At 43.1% G+C, this 23114-nt stretch overlaps 1 protein-coding gene and 1 non-coding gene across 3 annotated transcripts; both read left to right on the top strand.

The window, feature by feature from the left end:
• The first annotated feature begins 4714 nt into the window (after positions 1-4714).
• Positions 4715-4786, top strand: trnaa-cgc (transfer RNA alanine (anticodon CGC)). The gene has a single exon. It is a non-coding gene; the product is annotated as a tRNA-Ala (tRNA).
• A 1618-nt stretch (positions 4787-6404) lies between these two features.
• LOC131696637 (nuclear receptor subfamily 4 group A member 1-like) lies at positions 6405-20924 on the top strand. Of its 2 annotated transcripts, none has more exons than XM_059011584.1 (7): positions 6405-6670; positions 15430-16259; positions 17332-17461; positions 18555-18721; positions 19101-19303; positions 19476-19654; positions 19871-20924. In XM_059011584.1, the coding sequence occupies exons 2-7, from the start codon at positions 15432-15434 to the stop codon at positions 20125-20127; spliced, it is 1764 nt and encodes a 587-aa protein (XP_058867567.1). In that variant the 5' UTR covers positions 6405-6670; positions 15430-15431; the 3' UTR covers positions 20128-20924. The 2 variants fall into 2 exon arrangements, with proteins under 2 accessions (XP_058867567.1, XP_058867566.1); XM_059011583.1 differs by lacking the exon at positions 6405-6670 and adding an exon at positions 12387-12544.
• The last annotated feature ends 2190 nt before the right edge of the window (positions 20925-23114 follow it).

Genomic DNA, 23114 nt, shown 5'->3' with positions numbered 1-23114 from the left:
AATGATACAGCTGGCTTTGTCACTGCGTCCTCTCAAAAGAGTTGCAAATGCAGTAGAAACGCTTTATATTAAAAACAAATATTCCGATTATGAACTTGTATTTTCTCTGGCTCTCTCTGCTCTCTTCTCTTCTCTTAGCTTCTTTCTTCTCTCTTTATATTCCCCTTCAGTCACAATTGTTTAATTTCTTTTTTCAGACATTTTAAATCTGCTTGTGAACTCTTTGGAGCTCAAGAAGTTGCCAAAACTTTAAAAAAAGTATGTTATATAAAATAGATATAGCAGGGAACTTAACATGGTACAATTCTACACACAGTGACTGAAGGGGATATGCAGACATAGAAATGCTCAATTAATTTAAATTAATTCAGTTACGAACGTTCACATTTCAAACCTGAAGACATTGAAAAAGTTTGTCTGTATGTTGCACTGCTGAATGTTTTATAGTTCTAGATGTAATAGTTCTAGATGTTATAGTTCAAGATGTAATAGTTCTAGATGTTGTAGTTCTAGATGTTATAGTTCTAGATGTTATAGTTCCAGGTGTTATAGTTCCAGATGTTATAGTTCTAGATGTTATAGTTCAAGATGTAATAGTTCTAGATGTTGTAGTTCTAGATGTAATAGTTCTAGATGTTATAGTTCAAGATGTAATAGTTCTAGATGTTGTAGTTCTAGATGTTATAGTTCTAGATGTTATAGTTCCAGGTGTTATAGTTCTAGATGTAATAGTTCTAGATGTTATAGTTCAAGATGTAATAGTTCTAGATGTTGTAGTTCTAGATGTTATAGTTCTAGATGTTATAGTTCAAGATGTAATAGTTCTAGATGTTGTAGTTCTAGATGTTATAGTTCTAGATGTTATAGTTCCAGGTGTTATAGTTCTAGATGTTATAGTTCTAGATGTTATAGTTCCAGGTGTTATAGTTCCAGATGTTATAGTTCTAGATATTATTCACAGTCAGTTATTGAAACATGTAAAATATCTGACACTGCAAGTTAAAAAGCTTCTTCATTCTGCCTGAGTGGAGCTGAACTTCATTTCAGTGACTGTTTTCTGTGAGTGTTTTGTCAGTTTAACCACACCCTGCTGCTGGTAAGTGATATTTTCAGAAAGCTCAAGTGCTGAGCCTGAAGAAATAGCCCGTTGCCTGCTGTCTGCAGCGAGCTGATAGCTGCGTCATTCTGTCATTGTGTAATCTCGCTGGCCACTGTGTGCGTTCGCTGGCCTGTGTGTCAGTCAATTAAACTGGCTTCAAATGAAAGCAGTTGAACAATGGCTCTAAAATATAAATTCCAAGTCCTTTTAAAGGAATTGGAATTGGGAATTGATTTTAAAAAGGCTCAACTTAGCTAAACCTCCCTCTGTGCTGCAGCAGGTTTTGATGTGATTCAGTTGGACGGCCGGGTTTCCTGTGTGGTTAAGTTTATATCTGTATTTCTTTCTAAGTTTCTTATGATGGAATGAAAAACATATATATTTGAGATGCTGTCTGCTACCAGGTCGCCACGGGGGAGGAAGCAGGCCATTTCGAAACATGGGTACCACTTCCTGTCTGGGAAAGAAGGGGTTGAGGGGAGCAAGGCAGCATTGCAAAACCTGACAGGATGTGAGATAAGCAGGCTGAACTATACAAGCGTGGGGAGATATTTCAGGCAAGACACTGTCTGTATTGCTTCATTTGTGCAAGAAACGAGAACCTAAAACTTGAACTGACTGAGTAAGGTTATCCAAGTTTAATGCACTTGGGAGTGCTGCAGAAAGACAAATGGATAAGCTTCATCTTAAGTGGACTTGCGTAGTATTTAGTTGACTAGTTTCATAGACTCTGAATAACACTACTTTTGGACTTTGGTAACTCCAACATGACTATAGCATGCACGGTTATTTTTTTCTTGTTAATTTTGAAGACGCGACCTCACAGTACAGCGATCGAGCGGGCTCCTTATAGGTTAACACGTTTTTGTTGGTCTGACTCTTCATTGAAACATCATTAAAACGTTGTGCAACAGCTTTGCTGCTCCGTGAGATAATATCCAAAGATGACTCGAGTGTACAGTGTATTGTATAGTTTATTATGAATTTATCACAATCCATCTATCGACGTGTCACGATAACATTGAAAAATAGACTTTCGCTCTCAACTTTTGTCCTTGAAGTTATTGAATTTATTTTAGTATTTGTGAATTTTGCACGATTGCGAGTTTTATAGTGCCTCTGTGTGTGTGTATATAGTATTGTTTTGCGGGTTTCTTCAATAGCCCTTTACCAATCGCTCAGCCCAGCCGCTTGGCCCCTCTCCCCGCTTCCTGTGGGACTCTGGGAAACATGTCGAGAGGAGTTCCCACCCAGCGCCGCTTCCTGTACAGAATGTGACGTCCCTGTGTTGAAAGTCGACCCAGAATCCTCTCAAGAAGCCAGCGTTGTACCCTCTTTCAGTCTGAACCATTTCAAATTTCCTGTGCATTACTGCCGGTATGCGGGACCACTAGCCTGAGAGCTAAACTAAATTATTTATTTATTTATGTATTTATTTATTTATTTGGCACAGGCGTGTATCCAAGGCGACTTACAGGTGTTGCAGGGCAGTACAGTACAGTACAAGTTTACAATGCAAGATTCATATTTAAATACAGTATAGTTTACAGTAAGTGCAAATAAATCTACTATACTAATATGAAATACGATTTAAAAGTTAGGACTAGAACAAGTTATATCTACAATGACATAGTAGTGCAGGGACAGCGCACGAGCGTGTAGAAGATGAATGATGTCGTAATCAACGCACCTTCTCCCGTAGGGATCGCTTGGGCATTACAGGGTTAAAGACCACCTAAACATGGCCCTTTGGCGACACCTTGTGGATGAATGGGTTAGGGCCATACTTAGGGCAAGCGTCTGTTTTCTTTTTTTTTTCTTTTTTTTTTACTTTCCAGTAAAACTCTGTCACTTCCCTGCTCCCAGTCGTGGGTTTCAGAACGATCTATTTCAGTATATTATTTAAATGATCAGGAATTGAAATGTTACCGTGTCGCCCCTATCGCTGCTGTGGAACCTGCTGCTGGGACATTTAAAACAAAGTGATGGACAGCAACGAAATAATCAGGTGCCGGGAAACGGCTTTCTTTCGATGTTTGCAAACAAATATTCTACACAAGGGACAGGGGCCGGGACTGTGTTGCTTGTGCTAATAAAGAGATCATACAAAGGGGTTTAAAAGCGTCCTTTTATATCCGCGCCTGGAGTCTAATTTTAGCTGGTACACAAAGCACCCGGATTGGCTCCTGTTGGAAGTGCGCTGGCTGTTACTGTGGCTGCAGACAGTTTGCTCCTCCTCACGCCACCCTCTCCGGTAATGGACAGCCAGTGAGGTTTGCATCGCCCTGTACAACTAATTCGTTTTGCTTCATGAAGTCCAGTTTAACCTGCTGAATAATGTTACGTTAACACATTGAGTTACATACCTGTTTGTAGTTTTCCATATACTGTACTTAAAACTATCTCAATCACGTATATATATATATATATATATATATATATATATATATATATATATATATATATATATATATATATATATATTCACACACACATACACACACACACACACGTGATTGAGATATGTTTTATTTTTGTATTGTCTCAATCCTAAAATTCTAGGCGATGTTAGTGTGTGTTTTTGTGTTTTATAAAGCGTCACTGTGTTTGTTAAAGTTTAACTCGCTAAGCCAGTTCTTCTACGTCATTCATAACCGGCAAATAACAAATATCCGACTATCTGTTTGTCTGGTGCTTCGCCCCGCGCACCTGCTCCCTACGCGCCTCTCCGCAGTCTTCACTTCCATTGTCTGAAATTAATTTTAGATATGTTATCAATTTATTTATGTGTTAAAAGACCCCCCCCCCCCCCCTTTGGGAAAAAAATATGTAAAACTGAATCTGGAATTAACAGTCTCTGACTCCCTCTACAACACCGTCTTCAGCGCGGATTCGTTCTATGATGCAGGAGCGGCTGAATGGTTAGCATAAGTCGCCCTCTAGTGTTCATCTATTGTCATTGCAGTTACTGCTCAGTCAGTGAAAGCAAGTACATTTACGGCGGCTCGCTCAGGCCATCGGGGAAAAAAACACTGTTATGTCGAGATCACGAGATAATTTATCACACTTGCATGCAAAAATGTAAGTGTGATAAACTTAGGGTTGCCAACTGGCCCCCAAGTTCCGGGACACTAAAACAGGTCGGATTTTTATTTTTTTTTACGTCGCCTTAAAACACAGCAAATGAATCGATTTTAAATCAAAAAGTGGGTGTGAATGGCGTGAGCGGGTTCAATAAATGTGTTGAATTGTTTATTTTATCTAATAATACATTGTCGCCAAACGACAGGCGAAACTTAACAACGATGCAAGTAAACAAAACAAAACAAAAAGCGCATTTTTAAAACTTCTGTTTGAAAACTTGATTCTCTGGTCATAATCGCTAATGTGACTCCTCGGAACAGGAAGTGTGCGCGTTCGATTCCAGGGCAATCCATTGCACTTTTTTTCACTTTTGTTTTCACTGATGCTAAAACGAAATCTATGTTATATGTGTATATCTGGTAGGATGCGTTCAATTTGTTTTGATAGCGGTGTATTTTTTTTAGCCCTGAAGTAAAAACTATTATGATAAAGGGTAGCCTGTTATTGGCACACATGCGCGTAAAGCATCATGGGGATGTAGCTCAGTGGTAGAGCGCGCGCTTCGCATGTGTGAGGTCCCGGGTTCAATCCCCGGCATCTCCAGTTATTTTATTTAATTTGATTTCATTAAAATAATGTATACATTAATTATATAATTATTTTTTTCTAAATTTGCATTTCTAAACTTAAAAAAAGCACCTTTCATTTTTCCTATAAAAAAATGAAGTTGTAATTTAGTTTAAAAAAAGATTGAAATGAATAGAAGCTACACACAAGTAAAGTTGTGTGCTCCACTCGTCTTCAATTCCTGGTGTTGTCAGCTTCTGCTATTAACTACATCCGCTTTTCTTGGCCAGACTTTCTGATGTCGCCGATTTGATCGAGTGTCGGCCGGCGGGTATTATAGAGTCTCGAGCTTGGCATGCCGCCGGACAAACTCTCAACCAGCCAATCAGAACAGCCCGTGGAGCGACGAGCCACATCTCAGCCTCTCAAGCCCTGTCTCTGGTGATGTCACTCGTCCTGTGGTGACCATGTGGAAAAGCAACCCGCAGCTTGTGAAATCCATACGTCACGCACTGTACTTGTAAAGCAAGCTGGGTTTCTTTTTTTTTTTTTTAAGCTGGGGACAGTTATGTAACTTTCACAAAAGCACCCTATCTATCTGTCTGTCTGTCTATGTGTCTGTCTGTCTATCCATCCCTAACATATAAAAGGGCACTTTTATTACAGTATGGATGTGCATCTATTGACGGCAGTGTAAAGCCAACTGCAATATTAAGATTCTGAGAACAATAAGCTACTAACAACCAAACGAGCAAGATGGGCCGAATGGCCTCCTTATGTTCTAATATAAATGTAGTTTATTTTTGCCGCTAGAGGGCGAGAGGCGCTTTTCTTTAAATTGCATGAATTACAATTTCCGTGGGAGTCAGAACTCGACAGAGAAAATACTTTAGAGACCCGCCCTGTTCCAATAGGGTTTCACATGTGGAACTGGAAACGCCTCGGCATTGTTCTGATGCACCAGACCCGTCTAGAATTGTGCAGTACACCTTCCGCGTCGTTCCGTGTAGGAAACATTATTTGGTGCAAAAAGAATAATGGTTATTTATAATGCAAAGACAGTGATAAGACGCGCAGTTAAAGAAAAGCTCATTGCTTTCTCCTTACCATTACTCCACGAACGGAACTCATTTGCAATGTAGTGTTTTCACTACTAAGAATAGTGTCTGTAATTCTTAATACGGTTATCAGAAACTAATTGTTTGGTTTTAGAGAATGAGAACGTGTTTGTGATCGTGTGTAATTGGATGTTCTTGTTTTAAAAAACGAACAGTCAAAAATAGAATGGAGGTGTGATGTAACTGTACCTGCTTACTTCTGTAAAATCCCTGAAATCCTATAACAGGTATAACTATAGTGATCCGAGTTCCTTTTGTGTCAGAGCCGCGGCAGACACAAGACACATTGTTTCAGTGCGTATATTTAGCTCACTTCGTGTTTGTGTTCGCAGCCCATTGACTTAACCACAAGGGATTCCACCTACGTCAATGGAGCCCTGAATTGACGTCATCGGAGAGACTTGCCCCTGCACTGCGAAAGACAATGATCTCGTAGTTTCTGGCTAGAAAAAAATGCATAGCGCAGTGTGTGCGACTGGAAAAAACTGAGGCGGGAGCGTCAGATTACAGCGGCGGAGAAGAAAATCCGCAACTATTGTTACCGGGCTGGTTTTCCTTGATGCAAATTGCAATGGCAAAGCGTTTGAAAGGGCCGATTGTGAGACAGTGGCGGCATTGTAGCGGTATCCGCGCTACGAGGAAGAGAGTGAAAGGAAAAGCGTGTCGGATGCTGGTGCCTGGGTAGAGCTTTGCGTTCACCTCTCGATCGTACCCTAATCCTTGCAGTCTCTCTTATCAGGAGCGTTTATGAAGCAGCCACCAGCGGTGCATCCGAATACCTCGGCAAGATGAGAAGCGAGCGGTGAGTACTGTGCAGTAATGCGAAGCATCTCAATACATCCCAATTGCGAAACGCATGTTTTATTTGTGTTACTTTTGGTTTGGTGCTGTTTGTCTGTTTATTTTTATTTTTGTTTTGTTTTTTATTCATTAATGTATCAATGCCCTCATTCATTTTAGACGGGGTTTGAGTTTTTTGCATTTATTGAATATCATTCAGTGTCTATGAATAATATCATAATAAAACCCTATATACGCTTTTTATGAAAGTCTTACTCGTGTAAAACTAGTACTGTGCTGCTGTCCGCGGTCACAGCTCCACACGTGGATGTGCGCTGTACAGATAACCCTGCACATCACACATCACACATCACCTGTCTGCTGATTCACCTGCGTTTTTATTTAATGAAGTAGTACTGTGCTGCTGTCCGCGGTCACAGCTCCACACGTGGATGTGCGCTGTACAGATAACCCTGCACATCACACATCACCTGTCTGCTGATTCACCTGCGTTTTTATTTAATGAAGTAGTACTGTGCTGCTGTCCGCGGTCACAGCTCCACACGTGGATGTGCGCTGTACAGATAACCCTGCACATCACACATCACCTGTCTGCTGATTCACCTGCGTTTTTATTTAATTAAGTCATGTGTATAATTGTTAAAATCGTGTGCAGAGCATCTTTATCCATCTACAGATTAAAATCAACATATCTGTAATTCTGTTACTACAGTAACAGACCGAAATGCTGCATTTTACAAAACAAAACAATACAATACAATACAATACAATACAATACAATACAATATAGTGTTATTCACATTTCAATAGCGCCCTTCATCACAAGAATCCCAAAGACAAGCATTACTGCCGTTCATCAGCCGTCACTGCGAGCTTATTATTATTATTATTATTATTATTATTATTATTATTATTATTATTTATTTATTTCTTAGCATACGCCCTTATCCAGGGCGACTTACAATTGTTACAAGATATCATGTTATTTTTTACATTTAATTACATTATTATTATTATTATTATTATTATTATTATTATTATTATTATTATTATTATTATTGAGCTTCATTAATCACACCTCCCGGGGCTGCTCAATAAAACAGAGGCGTGTTATTAATACAGTGACCGATAATCAATGCTTGCCAACACTCACTCCTGGTATTACTAACATACTTAATTAGACAGGCCTGAGCATGATCTGGAATGAATCGAAACGCTTTGCAGGAAGTGTTGCACCGGAAGGTTTAATAGGACAGTTCCAATGCTACAAGTTAAGCTTCTCAATCTGAATGCTGACTGTACCAGTCCAATCAGATAACACAACCCATATGATGTCATCGTCGCTGCAGATAGAACTCACCCAGGACCTTTGCTTTAACTTTGCAGGTTCCTCGGGATAAATATAGGGGGGGAGGAGGAGGAGGGGGAGGAGGAGGAGGGGGAGGGGGGAGGAGGAGGAGGAGGAGGGGGAGGGGGAGGGGGTTCAAATGGACAAGCCTTTATTCCTAATCCTGTTTAATACTGCCACCCCCTTTCTGCATGCTTATCGAGTTTTGTAAAGCTGTTTTCGTAACCCCAACCTCCAGTGGGCTCTGGCTATTTTTACTGCATGTTCAAGCTCTTCTGTATCTCGTTTCTTTTAGCAAAGCTGCAGTGCTGTAATTAGTAGTAAGACTGAATTTAATCTGCCCTGCTTGGCTGTTGAAATCAACCTCTGACAGCTAAGTAAACTCGCAGCTCGGGAGGGCAAAGATGGATTTCGGCTACAATGTCAAGCGCAGTGGCTTCTTTTGAAACCGGACGCTTTCTTGTGAGGGTCTGTTGGGAAAAACCAGTGTCTGGAAACACAACAACAAAAGAATAATAATGGGCAAAAAGTTTATTCAGGTATAAGGGACATACGTGTCCCACAAATTAAAATGATGCTAACTCTCTTATTTTTGCAATGAGGGGCGGTTTACAATGTACTGGCAGGTTGGATCTGGTCGTCCTATTTGTTAGTTTCCTCCTCACTCACTCTTAAATGTATGTATCCTGTGCAAAGATTGTGATCCTGTGCTTAGAACATAGGACCTGGTTATGAACCCATTGTATTTGCGTTTAATAGCAGTAGTTTGTGTGTACACTTTTCATTGTTATGATTTTATAGGAAGTGAATACATTATGAGCAGGGTGTCTGAGTTTGAGCCTGTAGCCTCAGCTTTGCTTTGAGGTCACTAAATGCACGGCAGCTTACGACTGGAGCTCCACGTGACGTGTGAACTCAGAGCATCTGTTGTGTTTCGAGGTGGGGTTCATGGGACACTGATTTTGGACAGGGGTGGAAGGACAAACCTATGCAGTTGTGTCCACACACATCAGCAGGCTGTTTTTGGAAGCCTGTGTGCAGGTGATGACGAGACTGATCTACCTGCAGCTGATTTTAAGGTATGTGCTGGCTGGGGAATGGCTGTGGTTACCCAGCGAACCAGGAAAAGATAACAAGCGCTCATTCATTCTCCCTGCCAAGCTGAATTGTGTCTGTCAGCAGGTGGAAGGGTTGCACAATACATCTATGTGTTCCCTGCAAGCTATTAATAGAACCAGGGGAACACGGGACAACACCTGGACACTGTAACCAGACCCAATGTTAACCAAAGCCCTTCCGCCCCCTCTGAAATCAATGCATCCAACCATGAAACACAATAGACATCACGTGTAGGGTCTCTAAAGTCGAGGGAACACAAAGCCACTTTGTGGCTTGGACCACCAGGAGAGACTTGGGGTTTGATTCAGCACAGTTGCCTCAGACTAGGTCTCCCAGTCTCCTGGAACCAGGTTTCAAGCCACTGCTCCTGAAAAAGTGGCTTTGTGTTCCCGCAGCTTTACATTGTTTCTTTTTACCTAAGTTAACATTAAGTAGACCAAGATTAGTGCTAACCGGGGTCTGTGAAACCAGTCGTAACTCTTACGCAGCTTTAAGTGTGTTTTCCTGTTTTGTAATACAGAAAGAAGTTTTGTGCTGGATCGTTCACTAAGCATGTAAACTATGTGAACTATGTTTGTTTTTTTGTTTTTTTTATTGCTAGTTCACTAACATTAGTTGTTGATTTAGTTTTGTGTCTGCCTGTTTTACACCAGAGTAAAAAGTTTAAAGTACCAGAACGGTCTTCAGGACCTGGGTTGAAATCCACTGTCTGAGTGAATGGGCTCCTTTTCAAGTTGAAGACGAGCTAGCAGAGCCTCCCTAGTAAGGACAATGTTTACTGTGTCTGGCACGCTCACTCTGGCTCTGCTGCGGGAGGTGTGTCAGTATTTATAGCTTTTCCATTTTAGGAGTTTGTGGAAAGTGTTTCCTGCAGCAGATGGCTTTGACGCTTTTCTCAGGGATCTCCCAGGCCTCTGCTGTAATCCTTTCTCATTCTTATCCCCGTCTATTACGTAGAGGCCCGCTCTACTCTGCCATTGCCATTCCTGGAGAACTCCTGGAATGTGAATTCGCTGTGAGCAGAGCGGCTGTCAGAGGGACTCTGTTTAGACCAGGGAGTTGTTTTGTGCTCTGTTAAATCATGCAAGCTGTTGACTGATCAAAATCATCCGAATGTGTTCTGCTTTGCTTAAAGACATTCACACCTGAAAGAAATGGACACCACCGATGTTGGCAATCATGCGTGTGATGCCCTGTATATCTGTGATGCCTTCCTCAGAGGACACCCTGTATATCTGTGATGCCTTCCTCAGAGGACACCCTGTATATCTGTGATGCCTTCCTCAGAGGACACCCTGTATATCTGTGATGCCTTCCTCAGAGGACACCCTGTATATCTGTGATGCCTTCCTCAGAGGACACCCTGTATATCTGGTTTCCTAAATAAAAAAAGTGAAATATGTAAACGCAGTTTAATAGTGATGTGTTTGGTTAACTGGAAACGTTTGAGAAGCGATCATTGGTATCTTCTCAACCTGCTAGTGTATGTAAATCCTCTCTGTGTGTAAACAGGTTTTTTTTCTTTTGTTATGCAATCCGTCAGAAGTGCTTTTATTATCAGGAAGAGATTAACCCCCCGCCCCCGGTCCCTCCCCCTGTCCCGGTCCCTCCCCCTGCCCCCGGTCCCTCCCCCTGCCCCCGGTCCCTCCCCCTGCCCCGGTCCCGCCCCTTTATCTTTTTTCCATGGCAGTTGTACGATACCTGTGGCCTATCCTCTCTCTGCTGTAAAAGAGGTTGTTAAATTCATTTCTAAAAATGCAAAGCAGCGGTGTGAAAGTGGTTGTTTTCATTCACTGAGGAAACACGATAAGAACGCTTCCCTTTTCTCAGCTGTTAGGATTAGGGAACCCTTATAAATAATGATGTTTGGACAACAGCCAAGCATTATACTAGTGTTTACAATGGCAGGTGTGCATTTTATCAGCATGTTTTCCTTACCCTCTAATGCAGAATATGTAAAAGCTTTAAACATGTGGGCACAAATGTATCTAGGTGTTTGCACGGTAGTGAGTGTACAGCTTAAACCAGTTTATTTCCCATTCTAATTTTCTTTCACAGTCCAGGGACAGAAATAAGACTCCCGTTGCATAGCAGTTTGGTCCAGGTGTTTAATAAGGTGCACCTGAGCTTGTTACACACTGCGGCTAATCAAGCTCCTAATAAAACCTGGAATGGGTGAAACTGCTATGCAGTAGGAGTATGATTTCCATCCCTGCTGTCATTCCCCTATGAAGTGAAGTGATGTACACACAGTCCTATACACACGCAACGCATGCTGCACTATTTTATCAACAGTAATGGAGGACTTCTTTTAATGGCTTTTGTGATTGGTTATAAACACGCCAGATATGGAATAGGAACGGATCACACTACTCTGCGATGGGAGTCTCACTTCCACCCCTGCTCATGGTATATTGCCGTCGCCTTTAAGAGTTCATTCTCTGTATATACCTATTGTATATTACTGCTGCCCCTCCACAGCTAATGCGCCTGCGCGGGAGGGGCGTTCTGACCACGATCATTGTTAGATACTGTGTTGACGACTACTAAGGAAAGAAAAACATAGTGCTTTTGTTTTGTTAGTAAACGAAAGTCTCTGTAGTCTTTAGAGGCGCAGTCCTGTAGCAGTCGCTGTTGTGTTGACTTGAAGAACGCTCCCTATTCAAAATACTGACAGGGGGTATTCTTAGTGGAGACGTTCGGCACTGTTCAGAGGCGTCTGGGACTAGCAGTCGCGCTTGCTGCATTGTCATCAGCGCAAGTTTGTTTGCGGTGGCTTTCCTTGTCAGCACGCACGTAGCCGTGCATTGAGCTCCAGTCCAAAGCGAGCAGGGAACCCCTTTTTGAGCAAACACCAGCAGTGTATGATGTCAATAATACAGTAATAATACTTTTCATTGCCCAGTCATGCGACCTGCTTTTACTGTCGTCACAGACGTTTGTAAACCCTGTATTCGTGTTACAGCATGATTAAATTAAGCGTTATCCCTTTTCTGCCATGCCGGAGCCTATTTATGTCATACCACGTCTAAATTTAGTTCATTCCGGCAGTTATACGATCACTCGTGTAGCCTTGTCGCTCTGGGCTATTTTTAGATCACACAATTCCGCCTGTTTGTGCGTCAATGGAACCCCGTTTGTGCGTCAGCCTGGAGGACGTCTGTTAGTGCCGGGCTTCCTCATTGGTCGGCTGCCGGAAAGATCTCCGCCCGTATCCTTAAATGGGCTTCGTGTTTTAATACAATAATGTTGCGCTGCAAGTGAAACGCTCAATGACAGAGCAGCTCTGAGCCGGGAGATGTTATGAGAGCGAGTTCTGTATAGACGCTAACTCACTCTGCTCGTTGGATTTAAAGATAGTCGCAGAGTTTCTTGCACGTCGTTGTATGAGAAGGAACATAGACGCAGGTGAGTTCATGTGGTTATTATTATAATTATTATTATAAGTTTTAAACGTAACTAACTTGCATGTGATTGTACTTCTTGCAATGGGCGTGCTATGCTTAGCTACTCTCTACACATTTCATATCGACAGTCCAGAAATGTTCATGTGTTTTAATGTATTCAAATGATATATAAGACTGGACCAGCTCAACAGTAAAGCAGCAACACATGAGTAGCGTACAGTAGTGTTGTAGGCTTCGTTTAATGATGAGGTGGGACACGATAGCTGAACAGCGGTCACTGGGGGCACGATTACTAGACACGGATCTATGCGAAATAACACAGGTGTGGAATATTTAGGGGTGTGTGTGCGTGTATTATTATTATTATTATTATTATTATTATTATTATTATTATTATTATTATTATTATTATTATTATTATTTTTATTATCAAGCAGAATGCATGTTTAGGGGTGTATCTCATTACCAGGTAGAATTAGTCTTCTCATTACCTGTATTTTTTAAAATTAACATTAAACGAATATTGTGATTTTAAAAAGTTATGTTGCCTTTTAGTGATTAAATTTATTTTTCTGAATGATCATTTCCTCGCAATAATAATAATAATAATAATAATAATAATAATAATAATAATAATAATAATAATAATAATGCAATGTAATCTATTGCTTTGTGCATCTGCACAGTTCTTATGTGCAATAAGCGTAGCGTTGCTGAATATTTGGGTATACACAACTATAATACTATTGTAAAGAAACGAGCGAGTCAATTGCATTACACTGATAAAAAAATAAACCATACACATCCCAGCTTTAAAAAAAAAATCATGCATTACTAACTCACTTCCCATTTGACATAAGATTGATGCGTTTTCACTCAGAAGTGTGAGTTGCGCTTGTGCTGCATTGAACAGCGTGCGTGCGTGCGCGGATCGAGCGCTTCTCTTTCTCCAGCAAGGTTTAATCACAAGTATGGTTTTGCATTCATGGTCATTTCAATGTATCCTCGAGTCGTCTAGTCCGCGGTGTGTTCCGCGGGTATGCTCCGCCTCCCGAGAGGGTTCGTGTGCGGAGATTCTGGAGTCCGTCCTTGTTAATCTCGTACAGTGGGAGGGAAGGGGAGGGGGGAGGGGGCGTGCGCTCACTTTCAACTCGAGAGGGCAGAGAGGTGTGTGGAGATGGAAACGTTCATGCAAAAACAAATGAGCCCTATTTTAAAACAGACCATTAAATGAAATGGCGTGCCACTGTAACGACGGTTTGTTTGAACAGCAGACTCGCGTTGATACATCGCTTTGTATTCTATTGCAGTTCTGTTAGAAGAAAGAGGCAGCCTTAATAGCGTGGATTTGCAGAATGAGAAGCCGCATTCATTTTAACCAGCCTTTCAGGAAAACACTGAAATCAGAGATGAAATGCAGGTTCCTAAGCAGCGAGCTGATGAGGCATGTTTAAAACTCCTGTGGAGTAGCCAGTATTACCTGAAGATTCTCCGAGGCGTGGGTGTTCACTGTGGAATTGCTGGAAACCTGTCTCTCACTGGCACACTCGCACACAAGGAATCCCCCCATTTGAACCATTGGCATGCTGTTCTCAAGTGGTTCTGTTAACTGTGCGGTTCTCTGTAGCTTTGTATTGTCATGTACTTAACAACAGCAGCGATTCACATTTCTATACCGCCTTTCATCACAAAGATCCTAAAGCGCTTCACACGCACACGCACACGCACACACACGCAGGCACGCACACGCACACGCACACACACGCAGGCACGCACACACAAATAATATGGAATGTGATCAAAACAGAACTTACAAAAGAGATACATGTTTTAATTGTATTAGATAAACTAAGATAACAAAAAACAGTTTGTAACAATTTTTAAAAACAACATTAATAAAATTGAAAAAAGGATGTTTTGATGTAGGTACAGGGAGAAGGGGAAGATTAGGGTAAGCAAACACCCACCCCCACAACACCAACCCACCGTCACATTGAAAAACGACCCCTTCTCTAAGCCCTGTCTATCTCCCTGGCGCGTTGCGTTTATATGTGAGTTTTTTCAGTACATTAAGTCGTAACACGACACCCGGTCTGTGGAGCCCCTATCGGCATCCAAACACTTCAAGACTCCTGGAAAAACACCAACCCGAAACTGCCTGGACGGGCTTAACACATCTATTCAGGGCATCTGCACTGGGATCACCCCTATCGGCTGCTTGTGATGTGGGAGCAGTATAGAGCAAGGCTTCTAATAGAGAACTTATACTGAGAACCTTCTCAAAGGTCCAGGAAATAGCGAGCTGATTATTATTATTATTATTATTATGATGATGATGATGATGATGATGATGATGATGATGATGATGTGTTTGATTTTTTAGTCTTGTCAGAAGAGCTTGCGAGATTACTGTAGTACTAGTAGTAGTAATGGCAGTACTAGTTTGCATTTGTTTGAACTTCATGCAGGTCAGCACAGACTTATGACAGTGCTCATGGGTCCCGGTCTTGTTCATGTCTAAGAACAGCGCTTCAGGGAAATAGCCCCCATTGTGAGCTGAAACGTGCACCCACCAGCATTTCACACAGATTCATTGCATTCCTTTAATTTTGTTTTATTAACCCCTTAAGGTACACAAGGAATTGAGCGGTTGTGCAAACGGTTTCTTCTTAAAAGAAACATTTGAGAGGAGGAAACTGACAATTTGGATGACCAGACCCATCCTGTCAGTACATTTTCAAACCCTGTTTCATGCCTTTCACTGCAAAATAAATAAATAAATAAGAACGTTTGTGTAATTTGTATTTATGGGACACATGTGTCTCTTGCACCTTTTAAAGGGTGGAAGCGAGTGTTGTGAAGCCCTCTCTGTCTGTGTTGTTGCAGAGATGCCCTGTGTTCAAGCCCAGTATGGAACATTACCCCAGGCAGCCGGAGGAGCATATGAGAATTACAGCTCTGAGCAGTTCCTGACCCCTGAGTTCTGCAACAAGTTCGCCATGGACCTCACCAACCACGGCCTGTCTGCCGCCGCCTCCACCTCCCTGCCCAGCTTCAACACCTTTGTGGACAGCTACAGCGGGGAGTTCGACGCCTACCTGTGCCAGATAGGCTCATCCGCCAACACCAGCACCAGCACCACCACCACCAGCAGCCAGCAAACCCCCTTCAAGCTGGAGGATTTCCAAGTGTTCGGCTGCTACCCCGGTGCCTTCAACACCTCCTCCGGGCTCGTGGATGAGACCTTATCCTCGTGCGGCTCGGATTACTACGGCAGCCCCGCCTCCATCCCATCCCCCTCCACCCCCGGCTTTCAGACTCAGCATCAGGTCCCAGCTTGGGAGAGCTCCTTCAGCCCTTACTCCCCCACCCCCGGCTACGACGGCCTGAACTCTTGGGTGGCCGACCCCCAGAAGAACGCCGCCGCCCAGCCGTCTTTCTTCAGCTTCGCAGAGCTCGACGGCAGGCTCCAGTCGCCCGTGCACGGGCTGGAGCGGCACCTCGTCGACCAGGAGGTCTTTGGCCTTGTCCAGTCGCCCCTGGCTTTCCCGGCCCTGCCCCTGGATCACCCCTCCCCGGTCCTAGACAGTCCTCTGTCGTCCCCGAAGGTGCGCAGTCCCGGCTCCAGCGAGGGCCTCTGTGCGGTGTGTGGGGACCACGCGTCCTGTCAGCACTACGGGGTGCGCACCTGCGAAGGCTGCAAAGGGTTTTTCAAGGTAAGATTTCAAATGTGAAAAGCTGCTGTCTCCAAACCCGCTCCCCATGCCAGTAAGAACTCATTTTAATAGCAGGCTGGTGTTTGTCGACGCACAGTCTTGCCGTACATGATTGGTCCATGTATTTTATTGCGGTGCTGTAACTCTTTTGCTGTTTGAATCCTGCATTGTTCATATGCTGGGTGGTAACGTGAGTGAGAATGTGAGAGTGTAAATATAGAGGGCTGTGTCTGACACTGTGTTTGACCTCCTGCTGCTGCATTCCAGTATGATCATGCACTCGGTGAACCTGCTGATAAACAACAATAAACACAGACACACACACACACACAGAGACATGCACGCACCCGCGCACACACACACACACACACACTGTACTGCTGAGGTAGACTGATAGCACACAAACAAAGTGCTTTAGTTTAATTTTAATATTAAAGCTAAATATAGTTTGCAGAGAGATATCCTCCCCCCTCCCTCTTCTAGATTTTCTTTACAGTTGCTTAGCAACCATGGAACCATAACACCGCTTCACTTCAGAGACTGGCATTTGGGACCCTGTACTAACCATGTATCTCCCGTAGTGTAAGGAAGAGGCATGCTTGATAGTTGGAATTGAATCCTCCCTGTACTCTTATGAGGGAATGCACGACGGCAGTGAAGCAGTCGCTCTCATGCAGGCACAGTGTTGTGGAGAGGTTCATGCGTTGCTGTTTGTACGCTTGTTTCATGTTACTATATAAAAGACAGTGTGTACTCAGATAACAGATAGCAGTTACGCCTATATCAGTGTCCTTTGAGGAACTGTGATTCGCTGCTCCCCAATGGAAAAATAACTTTCAATTGGTCAGGGTTTTTCACTTCTCTCATTGTCTTGTGAGTTCAGTCATAAGGTTACAGGTTTATGCTTGGCGATAATGGGGAAAGCGGGATTACATATATTTATTTATTTATTTAGTTAGTTTTTTGAATGAAAGACCGAAGCGAAGCTCCATGCCTTTTGTGTACAATGTAAATCTGCGATGGATTGTGTTTTTTTTTTTTTTAAATAAATCGGCCCCTTTCTCTTTTCCAGCGTACCGTACAGAAAAATGCCAAATATGTGTGCCTGGCCAACAAAGACTGCCCCGTGGACAAGCGGAGACGGAACCGCTGCCAGTTCTGCCGCTTCCAGAAGTGCCTCAACGTGGGGATGGTCAAAGAAGGTGAGGATGAGGAGGGTCACGATCACTGTGATAGGGGTGTGTGTGTGAACGTGTGTGCGTGTGCATGAGCGTGTGTGTGTGTGTGCGTGAACACTGCATTTTTGTATGGCAGTTTTCCCCCTATGCTTTTCCCATAATTATACGATGCATTTACCATAGTTTACCCTGGTTTGTCGTATTTATCAATATGCTTTGCCATACCTCACTGTTCTTTACAATGCTTGCCCATGCTTTGTTATACCTTGCTATGTTTTTACTATGAGACACTTTAATAAGGGTAATAATAGCTAAATAAAATTTAAAAAACACTACAGTATACGCCAACTTATTTCTAGAACAAACAGCAATGGAATCTCTTCAAAGGGGCGATTGGCTCGAGCACCAGGATTCTAGAATGGTCTGATCTTTTGGCACTCGAATGTTCCAGGGAGTCTACAGATTCCTCACTGGTTTGCTAAGCGCTCTCAGAAGGGACACACTAAGCCTCTCAACTCTCCTATTGCAGGAATTTCTAGCGGTTATTATTGCTCTGGGCACGATAAATAATAAACCACACTACTTGTACTTAAAAAATCAAATAAAATGAAATAGATGCAAGTCAAATTCCCATACGTTTAACATCTTCCCAATGGACCGTCTAAAGGTGGTCTGCATCTAGTCTATATCCAGGTGATCTTCCCTTGCCCACAGTAAAAGCACAGCAAAGTGCAATAAATCATATTGAGAAGCTTGGTAAACATTGTAAAGAACAGCCAGGTATGGTCAAGCATGTGTATAAACATGGCAAACCAGTGTAAACTATGCATCATATAACCATGGGAAAACTGTAAAGATACTGTGCACAAATACCATGGTAAACTTTTACAAAGGTTAGTCAGGCATCATAGGCAGTATGATAAGCTGGTTAGGATGTTTTCTGACAGCCTGAACCACACTGATCTGAATTTGCTTGAAGACGTTTCGCACCTGAAAGGAGCCGAGAGATGACCAATGTTAACATCTCTGATGCCTGACTAATGGGAAGCCCTGTATCTACTACAGGACTCTCAGATGAGCCTGCAGGTTAACCGTGTCTTTTCTCTTTCTTGTGCAGTTGTGCGAACGGACAGTCTGAAAGGGCGCCGGGGCAGGCTGCCCTCCAAACCCAAGAGCGTCCTGAATGGGGGCTCCTCGTCCGCCCCTCCCGTCAGTATGATCCCCTCGCTGGTGCGAGCTCACATCGACTCCAACCCTACCCTGGGCAAGCTTGACTACTCCAAGGTAACTGCTGTTCCACTTACTTACTCATCCAGAACTACGAAACGCTCAGTTTATTTTTGTTTTTAGTCTTTAAGTGATCAAGGGGACACTTTTATATTCCATTGAGATGGCCAAGCAAAAACTGCAGAATACGTTTTTGATTTAGTTAGAACTTATCAGAATTGATTTTAAATTTGCTATAAAATTCTAAACTTTAAATTTATTTTTTACATTTACATTTGGAAATGTGCCCAAATTTAAAATCCCTGCCCAGGAAATGCATTTGGAGTTTTCTCCTTTGTCTGTTTTCTACACCTCTGTTCTGTATTCTTGAAATCTGTGCACAGTTGTATCACTTGGTTCTCTAAACCAGGTCTTTCTCACCTTGTCCCTCCCCCAGTATCAGGAGACGATGGCCAGCCTGTCTGACAAGGAGGACGCCAGCGACATCCAGCAGTTATACGACCTGCTCACGGACTCCATGGACGTGATCCGCAAGTGGGCAGTGAACATCCCGGGGTTCAGCTCCTTCTCCCTGGAGGATCAGGAGCTGCTGCTGGAGTCTGCCTTCGTGGAGCTGTTCATCCTGCGGCTGGCTTACAGGTGAGCACAGTGTCAGAGAGAGTCAGAGAGAGAGAGGGAGTCAGAGAGAGGGAGAGTCAAAGAGGGTCAGAGAGGGTCAGAGCGGGTCAGAGAGGGTCAGAGAGAGTCAGAGAGGGTCAGAGAGGGTATTAAAAGACACCCCCGGATGCTTACCCTTCCCTGTCTCCTCCAGGTCGAGCCCTGAGAAGGACAAGCTGGTGTTCTGTAACGGGACGGTCCTGCACCGGCTGCAGTGCCTCAGAGGCTTTGGGGAGTGGATCGACTCCATCATCGACTTCTCCCAGAGCCTGCATCGCATGAGCATGGACGTCTCGTCCTTCGCCTGCCTGGCCGCGCTCGTCATCATCACAGGTAGGGGCCTCTGCCTACAGTTATATATGTATGTATGTATGTCTAGGTAACAAGCTCAGGTGTGTCTCATTAAACTCACCGCAAAACCAGTAATGGATCAAACTGCTGTGCAACGGGAGGCTTATTTCCATACCTGGTGTTGCACAGTAAATTGTAATCCAATGAAATCGGACCCGAATCTAATCTCGTTTTCATTTATCCCTCCTCTTTGCTCAGATCGCCACGGCCTCAAGGAGCCCAAGAAAGTGGAAGACTTCCAGAACCGGCTGATCACCTGCCTCAAAGACCACGTGACCACAAGCATGAACGAGCCGAACCGGCCCAACTTCCTGTCCAGGCTGCTGGGGAAGCTGCCCGAGCTGCGCACGCTGTGCACCCAGGGTCTCCAGCGCATCTTCTACCTGAAACTGGCGAATCTGGTGCCTCCTCCGCCCATCGTGGACAAGATCTTCATGGACACCTTGCCGTTCTGATCACCGGCCCGTGACACGCACCCGGCACCCCGCCATGCCTTTCCAAAAACGGACTGAAGGGTCCACTCAGTGAATTTCAAAATCGTACCTAGATATATATAAATAAAAAAAAGGGTAGCTCCGACTTTATTCTTGTGCCTACCGCCTCCTTTTTCCACTTTTGGAAGAAAAACTGCGAAGGATTTCAAGCTGATAGATAGTGGTGGGGGAGAACCTGTCGGGGTTGTTCATAAGAGGACCAGGAATCAGGCTGCAGTTGGCGGTTGGAGAAGGATGTTTCAAAGACTGTACGTTTCACCCTCTCTGAAGTAACTACTGAGTAGCCATGCTGTGGAGGGGCCCAGGCAGGGGGCGGGTATTCAAAGTGTCACTCTATGGACATTCAGTATATGGGCTGGCTGGGGGGGGATACCACTGTTAATATTACAGATGTTGCCTTACAGATGTTCTCCCATGAAGGGGAATAAGCAGTATACACTTTTTAAAAGGCCTTTAAATGTTTTTTAACGGTCGTATGTACTATGACTAAATGTGACAAAACATGAGCAGCTATAAGCACTTACAAGTACAGCAGCTAACCGCTTGTACATTTTGTTTCAAATTAATTTTGCAGTTATTTTATGTTTTTTTTCTCTATGTATATAATATATATATATTACAAAAGATACTTTATATTTGTGAAAGTTTATGCAGTTTTATGGTTACGTGACATGTTATTTTTTCTCCCCGAGTAATATATATTTAATATTCGATTTTAAAAAGTATTATAAAAAATAAAATAACAACCATCAAGTCTTTCTCAGAGTTTATTTTAGTTTATTTCAATTTCTGTGATGCCGAGTCAAGTAGACAAACGTCTGGACAATTCTTCTCTTTGAATTCTGAGCGGGGGTTTAGAAGTTTCTCTCTATCGATTGTTCTTTACGAATAACATTTCTAAGTGGTGGAAAAAAGCACTCTACAGTAGGTCTGAAATAAACTCAATACATTCAATGACAAACAGTTTGACTAGAAGTCTGTTTCAGTGTCTTCAGCTAAGCAGCCCACCGAAGCCCAAAGATCAGCCTGGAAGGAACCCGAGCTTGTTACTGTGGCAAGCCACTTTAACATTTAATCATTCATTTCTGAGAACAATTCTGTTTTGCATACCAATAATTCTTCTTCTATATTCCTGGGATTTTAGATCCCATTCATTTTCCCAGTAGACAGTCCGTTTTGACTGAGGTCTCGGTCTGAACACCTTCGTTTCTCAGAAGGCTTGAATTATTGTTTTAATTTACAGTGGGTACTTGGAGCCGCAAGCCTCTCCCCTCTGATCATGTCCATCTGTTCGACTCTCCCTCCTAATTCCAACTTCATTATTATATTCTAAATGTTAACAGCTCCTCTCAACTTAAAATACATTGTCAAAATACAAATAAAGAGTCGGCACTGATTTTACCTTTATGAAAGTTCCCCACAGTAAAAGCACAGCAAGGTGTAATAAAGCACAGTGACAGCATGGTAAAGCACGGGTAAGCATTGTAAAGAATAGCAAGATAGGGTAAAGCTTATTAATAAACATGGCAAACCAGGGGAAACCATGGTAAATAAATAATATAACCATGGGAAAAGCATGGGGGTAAAACTGTAAAAACACACTGGTAAACTTGTATATAATATACAGTATATAATGTGCCACCTTTAAAAGCGAATGATTTGTCAGTAGAAGGGAGCACAGCTTAATGAAGGGGAGTCCAGTGCCAGCAGGACCCTCATGGGGAGTGGATTAGAGCCTGACACAGGGAGACTGGAGATGGCCAGGCCGCTGCCAGCGCATGCTGAGCACACCTGGAGCTGTGGATTACAGGGTGTCAGTGACAGCTCTGGTGTGCTAAACCAAGCACAGCCATATATCTTGCAGTCGACAGCTCATCAGCTGGAGCAGACGATTGCAGCTGAGGCACAGAGAAGACAAGCCAGGAGACACAGGAGAAAGAGCCAGCTCTGTCACCCCACACTGTACGTCACGTCTGCGATTTTTAAATCAGGTCTTCAGTTCAGCTTGTTACGGTTTACCATCACTTTGAAACGCTCAGTCAGAATACTATTGTAAAACTAGAAGAAACAGTCAGGTAGGGGCAGCAGTGCAAATGCGACGCTCCATAAATTGTATTGTTATTCCAAAAGTCCGGGATGGAAATAGCACTCCCATCGCATAGCAAGCTGATCCATTCCTGGTTTTACTGTGGGTTTGATAAGACGCACCTGAGCTTGTTACCTCTACACACTGTGGCTGATCAAGCTGGTAGTAAATCCTGGAATGGGTGAAACTGCTGTGCAACAGGAGTCTTATTTCCACCACTGTATGCGTCAATATTAAATCATTTTTTGAGTAAACAGGTGGAAGTCACCCTGGTCACTTCGTCCTGCAGCAATGCAAAACCCTTTGAGAATGAGGTATTCTGCTGATTTGAGTGATGCAGCTCCAAGTGCTGTGTGTTCCCTGTGAAAATGTCGACCGGCGACAGACCCATATTTTTGTTGTCAGTTTTTCCCCATATTGTTTTGGCTGGGCAGTGAATGATGTGTGTATTTGAAGACTGGAAAGGGATGCCAGCTCAATGTATCTGCTGGCATTGGCCAACATGACATAAAGAGCAAACTGACCCCAGTCCAGTTACTTGTTAGAACGTGATCCGTTACACACGGCACACGAACACAAGCCAACCACCGCTCATGAGCAAACAGAGTGCAGGTTTCTAAGGGTTTTAAGTGACGGACTGGAAGAGCGATAGTGATTATAAAAAATAAAGTCCAGCCATACCGTAGGCCTACCTACAGCTCTGCAATTGATCTCTAATATGGATGGTAACAAGCGGGTGTATATGTCACCAGAACCCCTCCAATCTCAATATTATGTTTCAGGATGTATAGCCTTACGTAACCGCAGGCTCTGAATGCATGCAAATTCGAAATCTGTAACTGGAGAGTAACTAAGGAAACAC

This window comes from Acipenser ruthenus, chromosome 42 (assembly GCF_902713425.1).
Source record: "Acipenser ruthenus chromosome 42, fAciRut3.2 maternal haplotype, whole genome shotgun sequence".
NCBI classification, from domain to species: domain Eukaryota; kingdom Metazoa; phylum Chordata; class Actinopteri; order Acipenseriformes; family Acipenseridae; genus Acipenser; species Acipenser ruthenus.
This window is presented reverse-complemented; position numbering and strand designations above follow the sequence as displayed.